Source organism: Dermacentor albipictus, chromosome 3 (genome assembly GCF_038994185.2).
Source record: "Dermacentor albipictus isolate Rhodes 1998 colony chromosome 3, USDA_Dalb.pri_finalv2, whole genome shotgun sequence".
NCBI classification, from domain to species: Eukaryota; Metazoa; Arthropoda; class Arachnida; order Ixodida; family Ixodidae; genus Dermacentor; species Dermacentor albipictus.
Window position 1 is genome coordinate 40385187 of NC_091823.1, and position 16012 is coordinate 40401198.

The 16012-nt window shown below is 47.2% G+C and overlaps 2 protein-coding genes across 3 annotated transcripts in view; one reads left to right on the top strand and one right to left on the bottom strand.

Annotated features, from left to right (window-relative positions):
• CngA (Cyclic nucleotide-gated ion channel subunit A) overlaps window positions 1–16012 on the bottom strand; it is a 371493-nt gene that overhangs the window by 120861 nt on the left and 234620 nt on the right. The gene's annotated exons all lie outside the window — the stretch shown is intronic.
• On the top strand, window positions 12088–15632 carry LOC135902615 (uncharacterized). Its single transcript, XM_065432810.1, has 3 exons — window positions 12088–12278; window positions 13605–13833; window positions 15262–15632. The coding sequence occupies exons 1-3, from the start codon at window positions 12215–12217 to the stop codon at window positions 15581–15583; spliced, it is 615 nt and encodes a 204-aa protein (XP_065288882.1). The 5' UTR covers window positions 12088–12214; the 3' UTR covers window positions 15584–15632.

A 16012-nucleotide genomic window follows, 5' to 3' on the forward strand; every position in this document is an offset into this window, starting at 1 on the left:
ATAAGCAGCAGGCGGTGGCATGGCGCCTCCTTCAAACAAATACATATCCGAACCCGGTGTCTTATAATCATTATTACCCAGACCAATATTCGGCCAATTGTAAACTTTGTCAAGAAAGGGCGGACCTGGATCACATTATCTGGGCCTGCCCTCGGGCGCCACGACAGGGCCGAAAAATTCAGGACCGGAAGCAGTGGGAGACCGTGTTGCTCAGCTCGGCCCCCGAAGACCAACTTTTGGCTGTCCAGCAGGCCGAGGATGCCGCTAGAGCTCAAGGGCTTCTGGCCGCCATCTAGGCGGGGTTGGCCCCCCCACGAATCTGCCGGCTATATAAATAAAAGTTATTTCTCTCTCTCTCTCTCTCTCTCTCACGGCGACGCCGACGCCGACGGCAGAAATGCGCCTGGAGCGTCCATATAATGGCTATCGCAATAAAAAAGGCCATGAGCAACCAAAGACCGAATTCACGAACATCTGCTTTCGCAAGGGCATTTCTTATGTATGTCTGATGTCACATTAGAAACACATAATGTTCTCTACAGAAACTCATTGTTCATTTTCATAATGGCTAATACGTCCAACATGAAGATTGGTTGAAATTCGATCAAAGCAATAAATCAATCAATTAATACAATCAATGTTTTGATATTGCAGGAGTGAATAACTACGAAGCGTTGGCGTAGCAAGAGCAGCTCTTATTTGTATATCATCTGGATTCCATAAGCAGCTTGGCATCATAAAGATTAAGCGACGCATGACGTCTTCCTCCCGTTAAGATTGCGCCACTATAGGCGTTAACTACCCATGAGGCAATCTGTTTATAGGAACCGAGCACTGCCGTTTTCCCTTTCTTTTTGTCATTCTTTCTCATTTTACCACATGGTTGGAGAACGTTGAATGCCACCCACGACGAAACTGATCGAGCGGCGGCGGCAGCTTTAGCGCGACAACGTTTCCCTATATCGTTATTATTTTCTCATTCTGTCTTTTGCCGATGGCGAGCTTCCCAAAAGCGCTGACCGGCACTCCGACGCCTTCCAGTGGCCGCACACCAATGCTGTTCTGCGGAGCTGAGACAGCGCCTACTGACCTTGCATCGAGCAGTCCCCTCATCCGGAATAGGCCAGGAAACGGGTCGGGCGGGGACAGCGAGAGGGTCGGGGAGGGGGGGAGGGGTCAGCACGGCAACGGAACTACCGCCTGGACTGTGGTGGTTGCAGAGAGCGACGATGTGAAGGGTGAAGCTAAGAAGAGCTACAGAGTACATTAATGCTGGCCTCAGGTTTCCCGTTTTTCTTTTCCTTCTTTTTTCTTCGACGCTCTCCTAACATGACAGTGGGCAGCCAGCGGCAATCTCGAAGTCTCTGCCTCGCACTCCTCTATACATCACGCTCGCTGTACGCGGTGCTGCTTGCTGGCTCTCGGAACAGCCTCCATCTCCTACTTCGGGAATGCTTCGGTCTTTTTGTCTCTCTCTTTCTCTTCATTTTCGTTTTTTGTGGGTCTTTAGTAGTGTTAACCGTCTTTTTTTTTACTGTTCACTGCGTAACTTAAGTTGGAGCTTTCACAGGACACCGTCCTCATGACATCCAAACTAGACAGATGTTTACAGGAACATGCAGCTTTCAAGTGATTCACGGTGGTCGAAGAAGGAATATCGCTGCTGCCAAAGTTTCGAAAAGGGCCTAAGGAGAACTAGACTAAGGGAGGAGCAGGGGATCAGGGTCAATCGGAGTTGCTGCCTTCACGAAAACTCTTGGCTAAACGTTGTATCCAGTGACATTCCTCACCTTTACGGCAGTTATTCGAGAACTTCAGTAAATAATTCCTAAATTCAGTATCAACGATTAAAGTGTCTCAGAGAAAAAGACATCGCTAAAAAAAGTAATCAGCAGTCTCTGCGCACAGTCGACACATACATAGCATACGTAGTTAAGCCACTCGCACATCAACGGCAACTGAGACGAGTTATCTCTTACACAAGCCTTGTTTGCACCAAATTCACAGGTACAGGTCGAGCCACCTGACAGGTTCGTGAACGTTATTCCGACTCCCCACTTGTTGCGTTTACACGAACGTGGTTATCGTGAATCACACAGCTGTGTAATGAAATCTACGATTGCTCCTTTCCTTTCATTATTTTTTTTCTTGTTTTGCCAGCAGCTAGTAGTTCTTTTTTTAATGGGATTAGTATTCTTGGGCTAGTTCCCGCAGCTCTTCCTCTGGGACCATCTGGTTATATAACCATTTTCCCCGACCTCTTCAATAAAAAGTAAAACGTTTCAAGCAGAGTTTCAGAGAGCAGCGCACATGCGAGATAAATGAAGCTTTGCACGCACATAAGCTTCTGCACGAATGCGTAAGTCAGCCCTCCATTACTCCAACACAGGACGAACATAACTTTTTGAAGCAGGTTTAATCACCCGTCACGTAAGGGTTGCTGTTCTACAAGGTGTTGGTTTTACGTATTGTTTTCACGCTTTGGTGCATCTGCGTTGTACATGTTGTCTATGAGTTTGCATTAAAGCTCTAATTGACAGACAGCGCTTGTGACCGCCTGTTCTTTTCGTCTTTCTCGGGTTCTTGAGCTGACAGATCATGAGAAACCTTTACAGATTATACCGCGCTGGGCAGAATCACACTCACGTCACACGAATTGCGAAAGTACACCGGCCCGGTGCTTGAGCGAACTCCGCCATAAATGCACTAGGTGTATGTGCCACTCTTCAATGCATCCTTCACGCCAACGCTACAACGAGCTGCGCCACGAATGCACTGGGTATTTTGCCGCTCTTCAATGAATCTCTTTCACGCCAACATGGAATTACTGGGTATGTGTCATTGGGTATGAGTCAAGCGAGGGAACAATTTACAGCATTCGCACGCATCCGCGCCGCGAATCTCGCAGGCCACGCGCGGACTTTTAGACAGCGCCGCTACATGGCGCAGCGTGTCCAGAGGGAAGCGCGAGAGAGGAGCCTGGCTGCAGTACATGCCTCATACATAACGTGTTTATCAGCCTTCGCACTCACCGGTGCGCCATGCATCTCGGAGGCCACGCATGACCTCCACAGCGGTGCCGCTAGATGGCGCAGGGTGTCAACAGGAAAGTCCGAGATAGGAGTCCCGCTGCACGCTTAATACACGATACGTTTCAGCAACGGCAATACATTGCACGCTACATTGCTTCAATGCTAATCACATTCCTATCGACAGTCACCGCAAGATGAGTTCTGTTGAGTTTTTTATATAAGCCAGCGTTGCTTTGACATTATAACTTTTTACAAAACGATTAAAGTGCTACAAGTATGCCGGAATAAAAGAACGCGGCATTGGGTCTAACGTCAACACCCGGGGGCCCTGAACTACATCTGGCAGACCGGCTCGCTACCGGATACTTACCTGACCACGGCGGTGGTACCCATCCGAAAACCTGGGCGATCAGCCACGGCTATCCCTTCCTACAGGCCAGTACCATGGACCTCAGCAGACTGCAAGCTGATGGAGACCATAGCAATTGAACGGCTAAGCTGGATTGCAGGAGCGGTAGGGTTCCTGCCGGAGCAACAAACAGGCTCCCGTCGCCACCGAATCATTGCGTGTGTCCCCCTTCACTGTGTCCTTGTCAATTGTGCACACTAAATATTTTACTATGCATTGCTGACTCGATTGCAGACATCGTCTTTACCCTGGAGGAGGCAAGAAGCAAGGGAGAAGTGGCCCTCCTCATCCTGCTCGATGTCTACCGTGCATTCGATGGATTGCCGCACGAGATCATCGAGAACGCACTGGATGAACTTGGCATCGTGGGCTGCCTGCGGCAGTTGATCAGCTCGTTCTTCACAGGGTGGACACTTCGGGTGAAACTCTGCCGGACCTTGAGTACTCCCCGCAGGGTGGCTACGGGCTTCTCCCAGGGCTCCATCCTGAGCCCATTCTTATTCAACGTGGCACTGGCTGGACTTCTGACAGCCATCCCGGCAGATCTAAGGTTCCCGACGCAGTGCTCGGTGTATGCAGATGAAGTGGCCCATGGATGCACGGACCCAAACGGAACCTCTAGGCCATCCGGTAATCATTGCAATGATTCCTGGATGCAGTAGCTGCGTACTTCCGAAGCATAGGACTTCCAGTCTCCCCCATGAAGACAGAGGCTCTGCTCCTTCATCCAGTTGCTGCCACTCGCGTCACCGTTGAAAGGCTGGTGCTGGAAGGCCCACCCATCCTATGGGGGAAGGAGGTCCCATATCTGGCGCTCCAAGCGGACCACTGTCTCACATGGATACCTGCTGCCAAGGACGCCACCATCAAGGCTCGCAGGGCCTTGATGTCAGCTTGAACAGCTGTCAGCCCGATACTCCAGTGAGGAAAAGACTGCACATCCTTATGGTCCCTATGTCTCTACCATGCTGTCGCCATCTCCGTGTTCCTGTATGCGCTGCCTATATGGCAAACAGCGGCAAAGTTGGTTGCCCTCCACCTGGCAGCCGACTTCCTATAGGAGCACCCACCGCGGCCATCGTCTCAGACTCCTGCCTGACTCTTCAAGGACTATTCGAACCCGATCGAGCAGCAGTCACTGTCACCCTGCTCCTGGCTAAGCCCACCATGCTCCGGTCGCTGCAACCACTGCGGTAGTCGCATGCGATTATACACGGCGCTGGCTCTTCAAACTGTTGACCGCAGAACACCCGGACACCCGAGTCACTAGTGTCAAGCCACCCCAGCCACTCCCCGAGAAGGGACTTACGAGACGAAAGCAGATAATCCTCCTGCGCCTCAGGATAAGCAGCGTTTGGCCTGCCGCCCGGAAATTCAGTGTAGGGAGCACTGCATCACCTGCCTGTAGGAGATGCGGCTCCCCTGAAACCCTGGAACACATCCTGTGCCACTGCTCATGACTAGCTTCCCAACGACAGGAGATGACAGCCGCATATTGCCGCCTTGGTCTTTCAGCTTACACCGTAGATCTTCTCTTCCCCCGACCATCCCCAGTCGCAGCACTGCAAGCCTTCCTCGAGTTTGCTGCTGTGGCCGAGTTTGCCGCCTTGTAGCCGATCCTCCCGGCCACCTACTCCTAGCGGTGTCCTGCCATGCCATGTTGCTACATGACCCTTCCCACAACCTACTTCCTTCCTCTCGTTACCTCTCTTTTCTCTATCTCTCTCCTCCAAACCCTGATGTTCAGCCGTACTCCCTCACGGGTAGCAGAAGATCGCACCATCTCTCCTTCCTCCGAATCACTATATATATAACGGAGTGTACAAACGAATGGACGCACGCGGACTACGAACCCAGTTTCAAGTTTTAACTGTTTTAACAAATCCGCACTCACTATGCCCCTCCCTTATCTCCCCCCTCCCAGCCGGCTTTTTTCGCCTGAACAGGACAGCTCTAAGCCCACGAACAAACCGCGGAGAAAGTGAATTTCACTCTCTGGGTCCCACGGCTCTTCTGCCATTCGAAAACAGCAAATATACATTTATCTGTCCGTGCTGCCGTGCGGATATGACAACACGCAAGCATACACACACGCACGTGGGTGCACAGAGAGCTGGAGCTCAGCAATCTCGGTGGACCCATGCAATTTGTAGATTTTGTCATCTCCAGTTTTTGATGGTGTTTCCACAAAAACCGCAATAGACGCTTAGACGGGGAATGTGCAACCATTGATGCGTCAGCTCTAGAAACCTTATTGGTTGTAACAGCATTGCTTTCTAAACAAGGGATTACAGAAATGCGTGTTCCCCATTCAACAGGGTATCGAAGCTCACAGTTGGCACTCCCCGTGATCGATCGCGCCCGTAATTCGGGCGCGAAATTCAAAAGGGGTCACGTTGCCTTTAATTTGCTCAGCTAACTAACCATTCCCCTTGAAATAAATGGAAATACAACCTTGAAAAAAAAAATTGCTCACCAGAGCTAGGATAACTTGTGGTTGCTCTTTAATAGCATTTCACCTAAAATTCAGCCACAATAACATATTTACAAGCATGTACAGATATAAATTGGGGTATCTAAATGATCCCCTAGCCCGCTTCATCGTCGAGATGATGAGGAGGACAGTGAGAATGTTTTTGATAACGAGTCAGGACAAACGACAGGGTCTTTTAGCCAGCTATCACCTACTGCAACGAATGTGTCGGTGATACGTGCATGAATGCATTGACAACCCACCAACAATAACAAGATATCGGCTACGTGTTACAGCGAAGCTGTATATGACTAGAGTTCCGTACATTTTTGTTCTCCGTGAACAAAAATTATAATCATCATCAATGGCTCCTGCCCCCGTAAGCCTTCATACTCCCGTAAGCAAGCGTTAATGCAATGCCCCATAGCCCCGTAAGGCAGAGGCTAGGCTAAGCACTCAGGTAAGTGAAGATTAAATTCTTTCTAATCATGCATACAACATACAGGACAGCATCGAAAACTGTTATCACCAATGGCTCATACCCCCGTGTGCAATGGGTCACATCCCCGTAAGCAAGCAAAGAATGCAGTGACTCACTCCGTAAGGTTGATGGCTGCTCACTTTGCATGAATTAGCTATCATAACACTACCCCTGTTGTTGTCGGGGACGGACGTGTCGGTGTCTAAAAGGGAGTGGTTTACGCGTTCCGTGTTGCAGACATATCTCTTATCCGGCTCAACCGACCACCCAGCGTCATGCGTGCGTCGATTTGAAATTATCAAAGAATGTGATTGCAGTTGAGAGTAAAATAATTACCACCGATCAAGATAATAAATTAGTGTGCGAACCTTTTGTCACCATCACCACCCATCAAGACAATAAATGAGTTCGTACCTTTGTTCAAAATTATGCGTCACCTCCGGGTCGTGTGCTTAACAGCTTCGCTGGTCAACCGCTTTGACAGAGTGGAATGACTCATGATTTTCTTCCTTGCTTCCTTTCGCCGGTGCGTTCTCACCTTCGAGAGCAAAGTGTGTCGACAATTCTCCCTCCGGCAACGTCTGATATAGCCATCATAACCTCTATAAAACATATTTCACTCCAATGGCTCCTTTCCGAGCTTTAACTGATCCTGTAGATCGAAAGCAAACAGTCAACCTGGAGGTTGTCCGAAATCTGCAACCGTCATTCCAAGAAGGTTCAGTACGACTTGCACACGAAAGCATACCACTTTTTCGAAGGAAGCGATCTGGTCTTTTCAATTGTTTTGTTTCTTTTCTCATTTTATCCGCGACCCTTAAAACATCTTAGAGGCTGTTCTCACGTGTGGTTTTTCTTTGTCAAAACGAAGCCCCAATGGGGGCCCGCTGTGAACTTAAAAAGCTCTCGCCGCCAGACTACGTACTTTTCTAAAGAGAAAAACAAGACGTTCGAAAGAGACAAAGAAGAGCACAGACGAAAAACAACGAAAGTGGACCAAACGAGAAAAGAAGAACCAAGGATAGAAAAGTAAGTTTAATTTTCTGTCTCGCATGTTTGTAAATCAATAAAGATCACCGCCCCCAACCACTCAATCCAAACTATCGAACCGCAGCGCCTGGAGGGCGCACTCAGACCGAAGCGGGCCAGATACACCATAAATAGTGTCTTGGGCAGCAGGACCAACGGGAACATCAACACATGTCGTCTATCTCATTATCCTATCGTACTATAATCCGCATGTGTGTTTATTGATACAACTAAAAACTGTGAGTTCGGAAACAACGTGAATAATGAACAAATAATTCATTGTCATTATTAATTTATTATTTATTTTTTTACTTTATTCAATCTTCGCTTACATAGTTTTTCGTGTGTTTTGTGTATTTCATGTGTTTTGTCCCTTTTCTTTACGTCGACAACACTGCCAGGAACTCCACAAGAAACCAGAATAAAACGGTAATGAGAACCGAGAAATAGACAAGGGAAAGGTATGTGATGGTTATCCTGAGCTGAGTCCCGTTGGCTAATCCTACACTGAGGACATGGATGGGGGTGCGGACTATGTGTAAAAAGGAGCGGTTCTTGGATTTTATTCTCCCGTTCCAGCATGTGCAAATGTCACCGATGCACGCACCTACAGTGAGCCCACCATGAAAAATGAATGGCTCCGAGAGCATGGAATCATTGCGGGGAAAGCAAAAAACGGAAGGCAGAGAGGTTAACCCCTACTGCAACACTTTTGCAGCCTTACACTAGACACGAGTATTCACAGTAGGAAAATAAAAGAACATGCTGTAACTTCGTGCCTAAATAATTGGACGCCTGGAGGCAATAATTGCCTCGTCGCTGATACAATGCTTGCCCCCACTGAACTGAAGCTGCCTTTATTTGCCTTCTTTCGCGCACCTGTCTCGAACAAATTTTGTCTCTATCTATTTCTCTGGTAAACAGGGTGGCGTTCTGTGTCTTACCTTTTCTAATTACTTGCAGTGGCGCGCAGTCATGAAGTTCCAAGGAAATTTCGCTAACGAAGGAGGCGTACGTGCTTCACTGTGCTCGTGGGACTGTGTACCGCCCTCGACTAGAATGCCTTTCGGTTAACAAGCTCAGCTACTTGGCTCCGGCGAGGCTGTCATGCGACAGCAACTATGACAGTGTCTTACTGAATTCTCTAGAGCTCTTGTGCTGAGGAACCTTCAGCTACTGAAAGTGGGCACAAAAATTCTTGATCATTTCTATCTTGCCTTTTTTCTTCTCTCTCCCTTTTTCTTTTGCTGGCTTTCTTTTTTCTCGGTGAGAACGATTGCTTCCAACGATGCCGGGACTTCGTTAACCTAGAAGTGGTTGTATGCCAAAGACTGGCACTCAATTGCTATACCGGGGTGTTGAGTCGGAGTCACCATTCCAGATATGCATTTGCATATGAATGGCTGAGCAGAAGGAAAACTGATTTCTCACTATTTTCTCTTATGAGTAGTGAATTACTTAACTTTGATGCTGCAAACTTTTGTGCCGCTGTGCCGAACTTAATTAGTCTTGACGGTGCTAACTTACGTCAAGAGTTTGCACCAAAGAACGTATTTTTTATCATTGCAATAATGACAAACTAATGTGCAAGTCCCCTCTCATCCACCCCTCCACTTATTGACTACAAAATTAGCCTCCACACAGTGCTATTGTGGGCGGGGGGGGGGGGGGGGGGTATTTCACAATTTCAAGAGAAAATGCTCTCTTTCCTTAGCTCATCTGTAACAAGGAAATTACTATAGCCACAGTTTATTTCTTTTCTTTTTTCTAATACATTGGCACAGTGGTATTTGTCAGAGCAATCTGAGTCATCATAGATGTGTTTTGTTATTACTTTTCTTTCCACGTGGTAATGCGGCGGTGATCAAAATGATGGCAGTTTTTGTACCGGCTTGTTCTTGAATAAAACCCTATGAAGTCGAATGCGGTATTTGGACGTTATTCCTTATATTCGAAGATTAGAGGACGTCGTAATCACCAAAAAAGAAGGAGCGACTTCAAAATTTTGCCCGTTAAGTGCACAGCGCACAATCATGACGAGGTTGCTAAGGGCCCATTTCCTCTTCCATATTCCCAAGGATCACCTCTGGAACCAACAAAAAACTTACAATCTATGTCAGTTTTTGAACGAGCCACAGATTCGTTTCACAATGCAAATTATCTCCACTCAGTATATTCGTTGTCGTTCTCAGATATAAGTATACCATTTCGTTTCCGGCTCTCGCATTGTTGCTATCTTTAACGCAATGTCCTCATAGCGCTGGTACGTCGCTTCCTCACCATTTGCACTTATGCGCAACCATATTCACGCCGGATTGCTGAAGTCTACCCTGTTCCTTGCGAAATGCTCCACGTCGTTTGAAAAAAAAAACTGAATCTTTGTGAAAAAGAAACATTTGCGCCAGCTGCACTGCAGAAGAGACGTGCGAGGTTAGAATTACTTCAAGCAGAATTGCTTCGACTTATCAAAATAGTAGAGGAGCGCAAAAGGGCCGAGTGCTGCACAGCATAGTACGGCAGAAAAGGATTAAAGCTTTCTGCAAGCCCAATTCTACTTCTGTGTACTTCGTTCTTTTTTTTTTAGTAATCCATCGATATCTACATTACTAAACAATCTACTCTAACGCTTTTTCTTTCTTTATATACAGGAATCACGCAGAATGTGTTCTCTTATTCGGCGTTCTACATCAGCGTTCATCTGTAACACGGGGCGTGGTTCCTATGACAGGAGTGGACTTCACGCAGGGTGCAATGAAAATAGGGTTACATATGGCGTATTTTCGACAATACACTTTCGTGGTTGTGTTCACTGCCAATGGTGTGTTTGCTGCCAATACCACTGGAATCTGACGTCACGAAATAAACTTTCGACATGGACGTCCGATCGTACAGAAATTATCGTCCGGATCAGTGCAAGTGCCTGCTTCATGGAAAGCCTAACCCAACGCAGATTTTTTTTCTTAGCCTCACCTGAGCTATTAAGCTTTACCTCAAAACTACCCAGCTAAGATAATAACGAGTCATTAACTTAATGCATGCATTCATTTATCATTGCGCTGATTTAACTCGGACATATTTCCACTGGGCCAAAGGCGAATGTGAAGACGTGAGTCACACTGTTGAAGAGATATAGAAACATTAACGTGGTGGAAAGATAGTTCAGCACAATGCGTTGGCGGGCTAGTTGGTGCGAATCCACGAATACTTTATTTAGCGCAAAACGACAGAGACAAGAAACAGGTTCCAATTTGGCTCTGCATTGTAAAACATGCAAGTGCAAACCCCTGTTTCGTGATACCACGATTTTGAAGATGAGCCGTGACACCACCGCCCGAGAGTTATCGGAAGCATTTTTCATTCAGTCATTGGGGTCACAGTGCATTAGTGTGCCTTCCTTAACCTTGTACAGCGCTGAATTTGGTTTTTTGGATTCTGTCTCATGAGTGCGCTCTTGGGATCGGATGTTGGTGGCTCCACCACTTGGTGCTCACTGCGCATGTTCCTCTAGTTTGAGCGCTCTATAAAGGAGTGACGCAATAAAATGATGTCAGTTGAGAGTAGCGCCTTGTCCTGTCGTCTTTCTTGTCTCTGTCGTTTTGCGCTAAACAAAGTATTCATGCATTAACGTGGTGACTCATTGAATAAATATCTTTCTAAGACAGAATAGGCGGGAGGTGAGGTTCCATCTAAGTTTGGCACTGCAAACTTCAGACCTATGACTCATCACGACAACTCAGTGCATAGTCACAGAGACACAAAAAATAGCCTATAAAAATGACAAAAAAAGAAGCATACGAAAGCATCCGAGCAGCACAATTATATAAACTCTCTCCTCAGACCCGGTTGTACAGAATAAAATTTTCCCCCGCACACACACAATAAGATCTCATTTCCTTCCTGACGCATTTGAAGTGTCAAGAACATCACTTTATCGTACGTGAACCTCCTATCACTACTTGGTCTTCGCCGGCTGCATATGGTAACCACATCTCCGGTGCAGTTCACTTTGAGAGCGGCTTGAACTGTAAAAGTTCGCAGAAGTGTCCAGCCAGGCGTGGGAAGGAAGAGAAGAAAGTAGACAAGACAAGCTTTTAGTTCTCTCAAGATATTTTCTCTTTCTTTTTCTTTTTTTTTCTTTTTTTTTCTCCTGACATATCATAGCGCTGAAGTCAGGGGGGTCGTTAGTCATGGTAAAGAGGCTCGGTGGTTCACCCCCGCTCATCCCTTTACACGACTCTCTTCCTTAACAGCGCGAAGAGATTAGTCGCCCCCTCAGCCCCTACGCACAAAAGGAGCGGCCTGAAGTTGCTAGTGCCGTGAGTCATTCACGCGGAAGCACAGCGGGCGAGGTTTGGCGCGTTTCTTTGGAAGGGCGCGACCACTTGTCACTTGTCACCCAACAAATGCCCGTTCTTCACCGGTCCTAAACGATTAGCGATACAAAGTCTACAATCGGTCGAAGAATCTTGAGAAAATCGGGGCGATATCGCCGCATATTATTTCGACCACAGATATATACGTTGGCACGTGTAGGTGGTGCGGCGTCGTTTCCTTTGGTTCGCCATTTGACGAGCCTCCGTCGCATGAGTCACACCAGAAGCACAACGAGATATAAAAAGGCACACTGCCCGGCTGCCGTGGGTCGCTTGGAAGATTTCGAGAGAGAAGCAGACGTGAACGCCCGTGTCCAGCAGGCAGCCTCGAAACTCGAGCGCACGTGGGTTAACACATCCGATTCGTGGCTGCATCAGCATACGATTCGTGGCTGCATCAACTGAGTCCGTTCCACCATGGTGTCAGCGCGGTGTTTCGTCGGTATCGCGTTCGCCTCTTTCGTAGCCATCACCAGTGCACGTAAGTTTGCTTTCTTCGACACCGCATGAGACTCCTCGCTTCTGCTTCCTTGCCGTGTTTTATTTTTTAAATTTTATTTTGCGCCAACTACCGAACCTGGCCCTGCAGTGGGGACTGACAAAAATGGCAGTACCTGCACGCTTTTTTTCCATGCGCTTAAAAGCAAGGAACTTCGATATATTTTGATTCTATCGGTTTCCTGAAGCAGATTACTGCACGAATGCGACATTACCTGTAGAGAAATGACAGTGTTTAGAGAGTACCAGTAAATGTAGTCAAGGTTTCTTCCCTACTAAGCTGAATCGATATACTGTGTTTATGTATTGTGTTTTATTCTTTTCGCACAGAAGGAAGTAGCTAAGCAAAGCTAAGCACGCTCGTTTAGTAAACACGTGTTACTTGGATATGCTTCTCGTAGCGTTGTTTCCTACGTTCTCCATTTGCCATAGTCAGTACGTCTGATAACTCCACATATTTGATAGCGCTGTGCCCTTGCAATGTTTGTTTGTGAAATATTTAGACGCGACAATTTAGAGTTCAAGAGAGGCAAGTAGGTGTGACAACACGTTATTTTTACTGGAAACGCCGCTTACACAATGTAGACAAGATTCAAGTAAAGAGGCACAGACAGAAAGAGAGAAAATATCTGACTGCGCCCCCACGACTATATTTTAAAGCAATTTAGCCAGTAAATAAATTGCGCGAGTTATAATATTATTGCGTTGAAAACGACAAAAAATGCGAACGACAGAACACGAATGAAGGTGACAAGAACATATATATTTGCGCGTGACCCCTCAGCTGAACCTTCTTTCCTCTTTTTTTTTTAGCGCTTTGAACATGACGTGTCATTATTTATTGTTTGTTTGTTCGTTTGTTTACTAACTTTATTTCTTTCATGTACCGTTTAACATGAATCTTGTAAGGAAACTAACCATGAGCAAGGTTAGACACCCGTTCGTTACGAGAAGAATCCCGAAGAACTTAGGGGTGAATTATTGAGCCCAAAGCGAAACGATTGCAAGAAGAGGCAAATGGAAAATGCCTTCAGTTGCAGTGAATGACACCGTGATAATGCTAATTACTATTTAGGAAAAGGAAGAGGAGGATATCGCTAGCTGCAGGTGGATCTCGCAATTAGAAAGCTACAAGTAGTTGCTCCACCCGAGCTTTCACATAGCAAGTGTGCTAGAGTCCAAAGACCGACACAAAGCATGCAGGAGAGACTAATGGCGAGGACGGAGTTGAACTGGGACGACACTGCAGCCACTTTGCTAATTTCACTGTAGCCTCTGTGTTGATAATTCTTGGCTTCGTTTTGTGCAGAGGGGCCCACCTTTCCAACCTCGCACCCTGCAGCAAGAAGGCACGTTACCACATCGCTGCTCGAGAGAGAGCACAACTCGACTCACGAGAGAGTGTCGTCACGGCATGGAGAAAGGCGACCTGTCAAAGAGGTCATGAGTGCTGGCTGCCGTAAGCGAGTCCTCTGTGAGGCAGCTCGCACCCTCACCGACATGTTCCCCATTTCGGGTTTCTGGCAAGGAATCGTCAAGTAAGGCACTTGTCAAGTTCTTCATATGCCCGTTTGTTCAGACAGTGGAAGCACATGCGAGAAACTGTAAGGCGGACACAGAGGGTCGAGTTGATGTTAGATCGTCAACCATACACCTCGAAAAAAAAAATAAAAAAAAGACTTGGCACTCGTTGCTTTAAAATATTCTCGAGAAAATACATATATAGCTAACTTTTATGCTAAATGCATGTTCATTAATGCCAGGGTCGTTGGTACAGATGATATATACGTCATAAATGTTTAAGTTAGTTAAATTATATGATGCTATGCAGTAAAGTGGCATGTGTGTTCTCACGGACGATTCCACGTACCTTTATTTATTTCAGGAACTGTGCATGTTTACACATGTTTGCGCATTCTTGTACATATTGTTGTATTCTCTTCTGTCATTTCCTAAATTCGTGTGCACAACCTTTACGCATTCGAGCTCCTTGACATTACTCAGTGTTTCCTGGATTGTTCTCTTCGAGATTTCATTTCGTTTACCACGCGACAAAGAGTTGCTGCAACCACTCAATGGCGCCAACCTTTCCCATAATCAAGGGCGGCGTAGTCAGGGAGAGGTACGATGCTCGCTGGGCACGTGCACACCTCAGCCCCTCCCATGTATAGAAGAAAAAAATTTATTATGAGGTTTTACGTGCCAAAACCACTTTCTGATTATGAGGCACGCCGTAATGGAGGACTCCGGAAATTTTTGACAACCTGGGGTTCTTTAAAGTGCACCTAAATCTAAGTACACGGGTGTTTTCAAAATTTTACCTCCATCAAAATGCGGCCGCCGTGGCCGGGATTTGATCCCGCGACCTCGTGCTCAGCAGCCGAACACCATAGCCAATGAGCGACCACGGTGGGTTACACACGTGTATAGACACGCCACTGCATCATCCCGCCATGACATCAATAATTTCGACACCATTTGTTCGGGCCTCTAGACAACCATTCATTAAGGATGGACTACAGAGTAATCCAAAAGCGCCAAAGCTCCAACCCGGCAAGTTTCAAGAGCCTTTACTGAACCATAGCGGCCAAAATAGCACAAAAGGTTTCTAACTTCATGACATCACAACTTTGTCCTTCGTTTTCTCTTCCTATATATATTAAATCCATTGCTGCGCGAAAAATGAGAAAATGCAATCGTGACACCACTTCATCAGTCTAAACTAATTGAGCATTTCTCTCGAGTGTCCCGATAAAAGCTGGAAACTTGGTTGGTTGAGTCATTCTTTTGATTTGAAACAGCAACGAATGCGTGTAATTTGTCGATCAACACTCGTTGCGGCTTACTTGATAGGGGCCGCTTCTGTTTCCGCGCGGTCGTACTGACACTGTGCTCATTTCGTCGCCGACTGTGTTTCATCTGTCTCTTCCCATCCCTGCTGTCTTTCTTATCGCTCCGTTCAACAGAGGAAGGCCGCTTCCGAGAAACGCATACTTCGCTGCGTGGTCCAGGGGCCTGCAGGACAACGAATGCTCGGACCTGTACCCCGACTGCTCGGACAGTGCCGCCGGCGTGGTGCTGCCGCTGGTCAACGAGGCCGTGGGAACCAAGGGAGTTGTGACCTCATTCATCGACCGCCTGTCCGCCCCCGCTGCATCCCACGTTCCCAGGGATCCCGGTGCTCCGCGACCTTCGCTGGTCATGGAGAAGCTGCGGCAGTACAGACGACGCACCGACGCCGACAGGGCTCGCGCGGTGTCCGATGTATCCGCACCACCTCAAGTATAAGTTCACTCAGCATTTCAGGAAAGAAACACAAGATTGAGCACTGTACATATGCACAGATACCAATGTGATACGTCGCTTCGTCGATGAATAATAAAACAAAAGTTCGCAGCCTTCAGCGACTTCTCTGGCTATCAACTCATTTACTGCTACAGAAGGAGCTTCTCACAGGGGGCATCGCCACCCGCCGGGGTTGCTCAGTGGCTATGGTGTTAGGCTGCTGAGCACGAGGTCGCGGGATCGAATCCCGGCCACGGCGGCCACATTTCGATGGGGGCGAAATGCGAAAACACCCGTGTACTTAATTTAGGTGCACGTTAAAGAACCCCAGGTGGTCGAAATTTCCGGAGTCCTCCACTACGGCGTGCCTCATAATCAGAAAGTGCTTTTGGCACGTGAAACCCCATAACTTAATTTTTTTTTAGGGGGCAT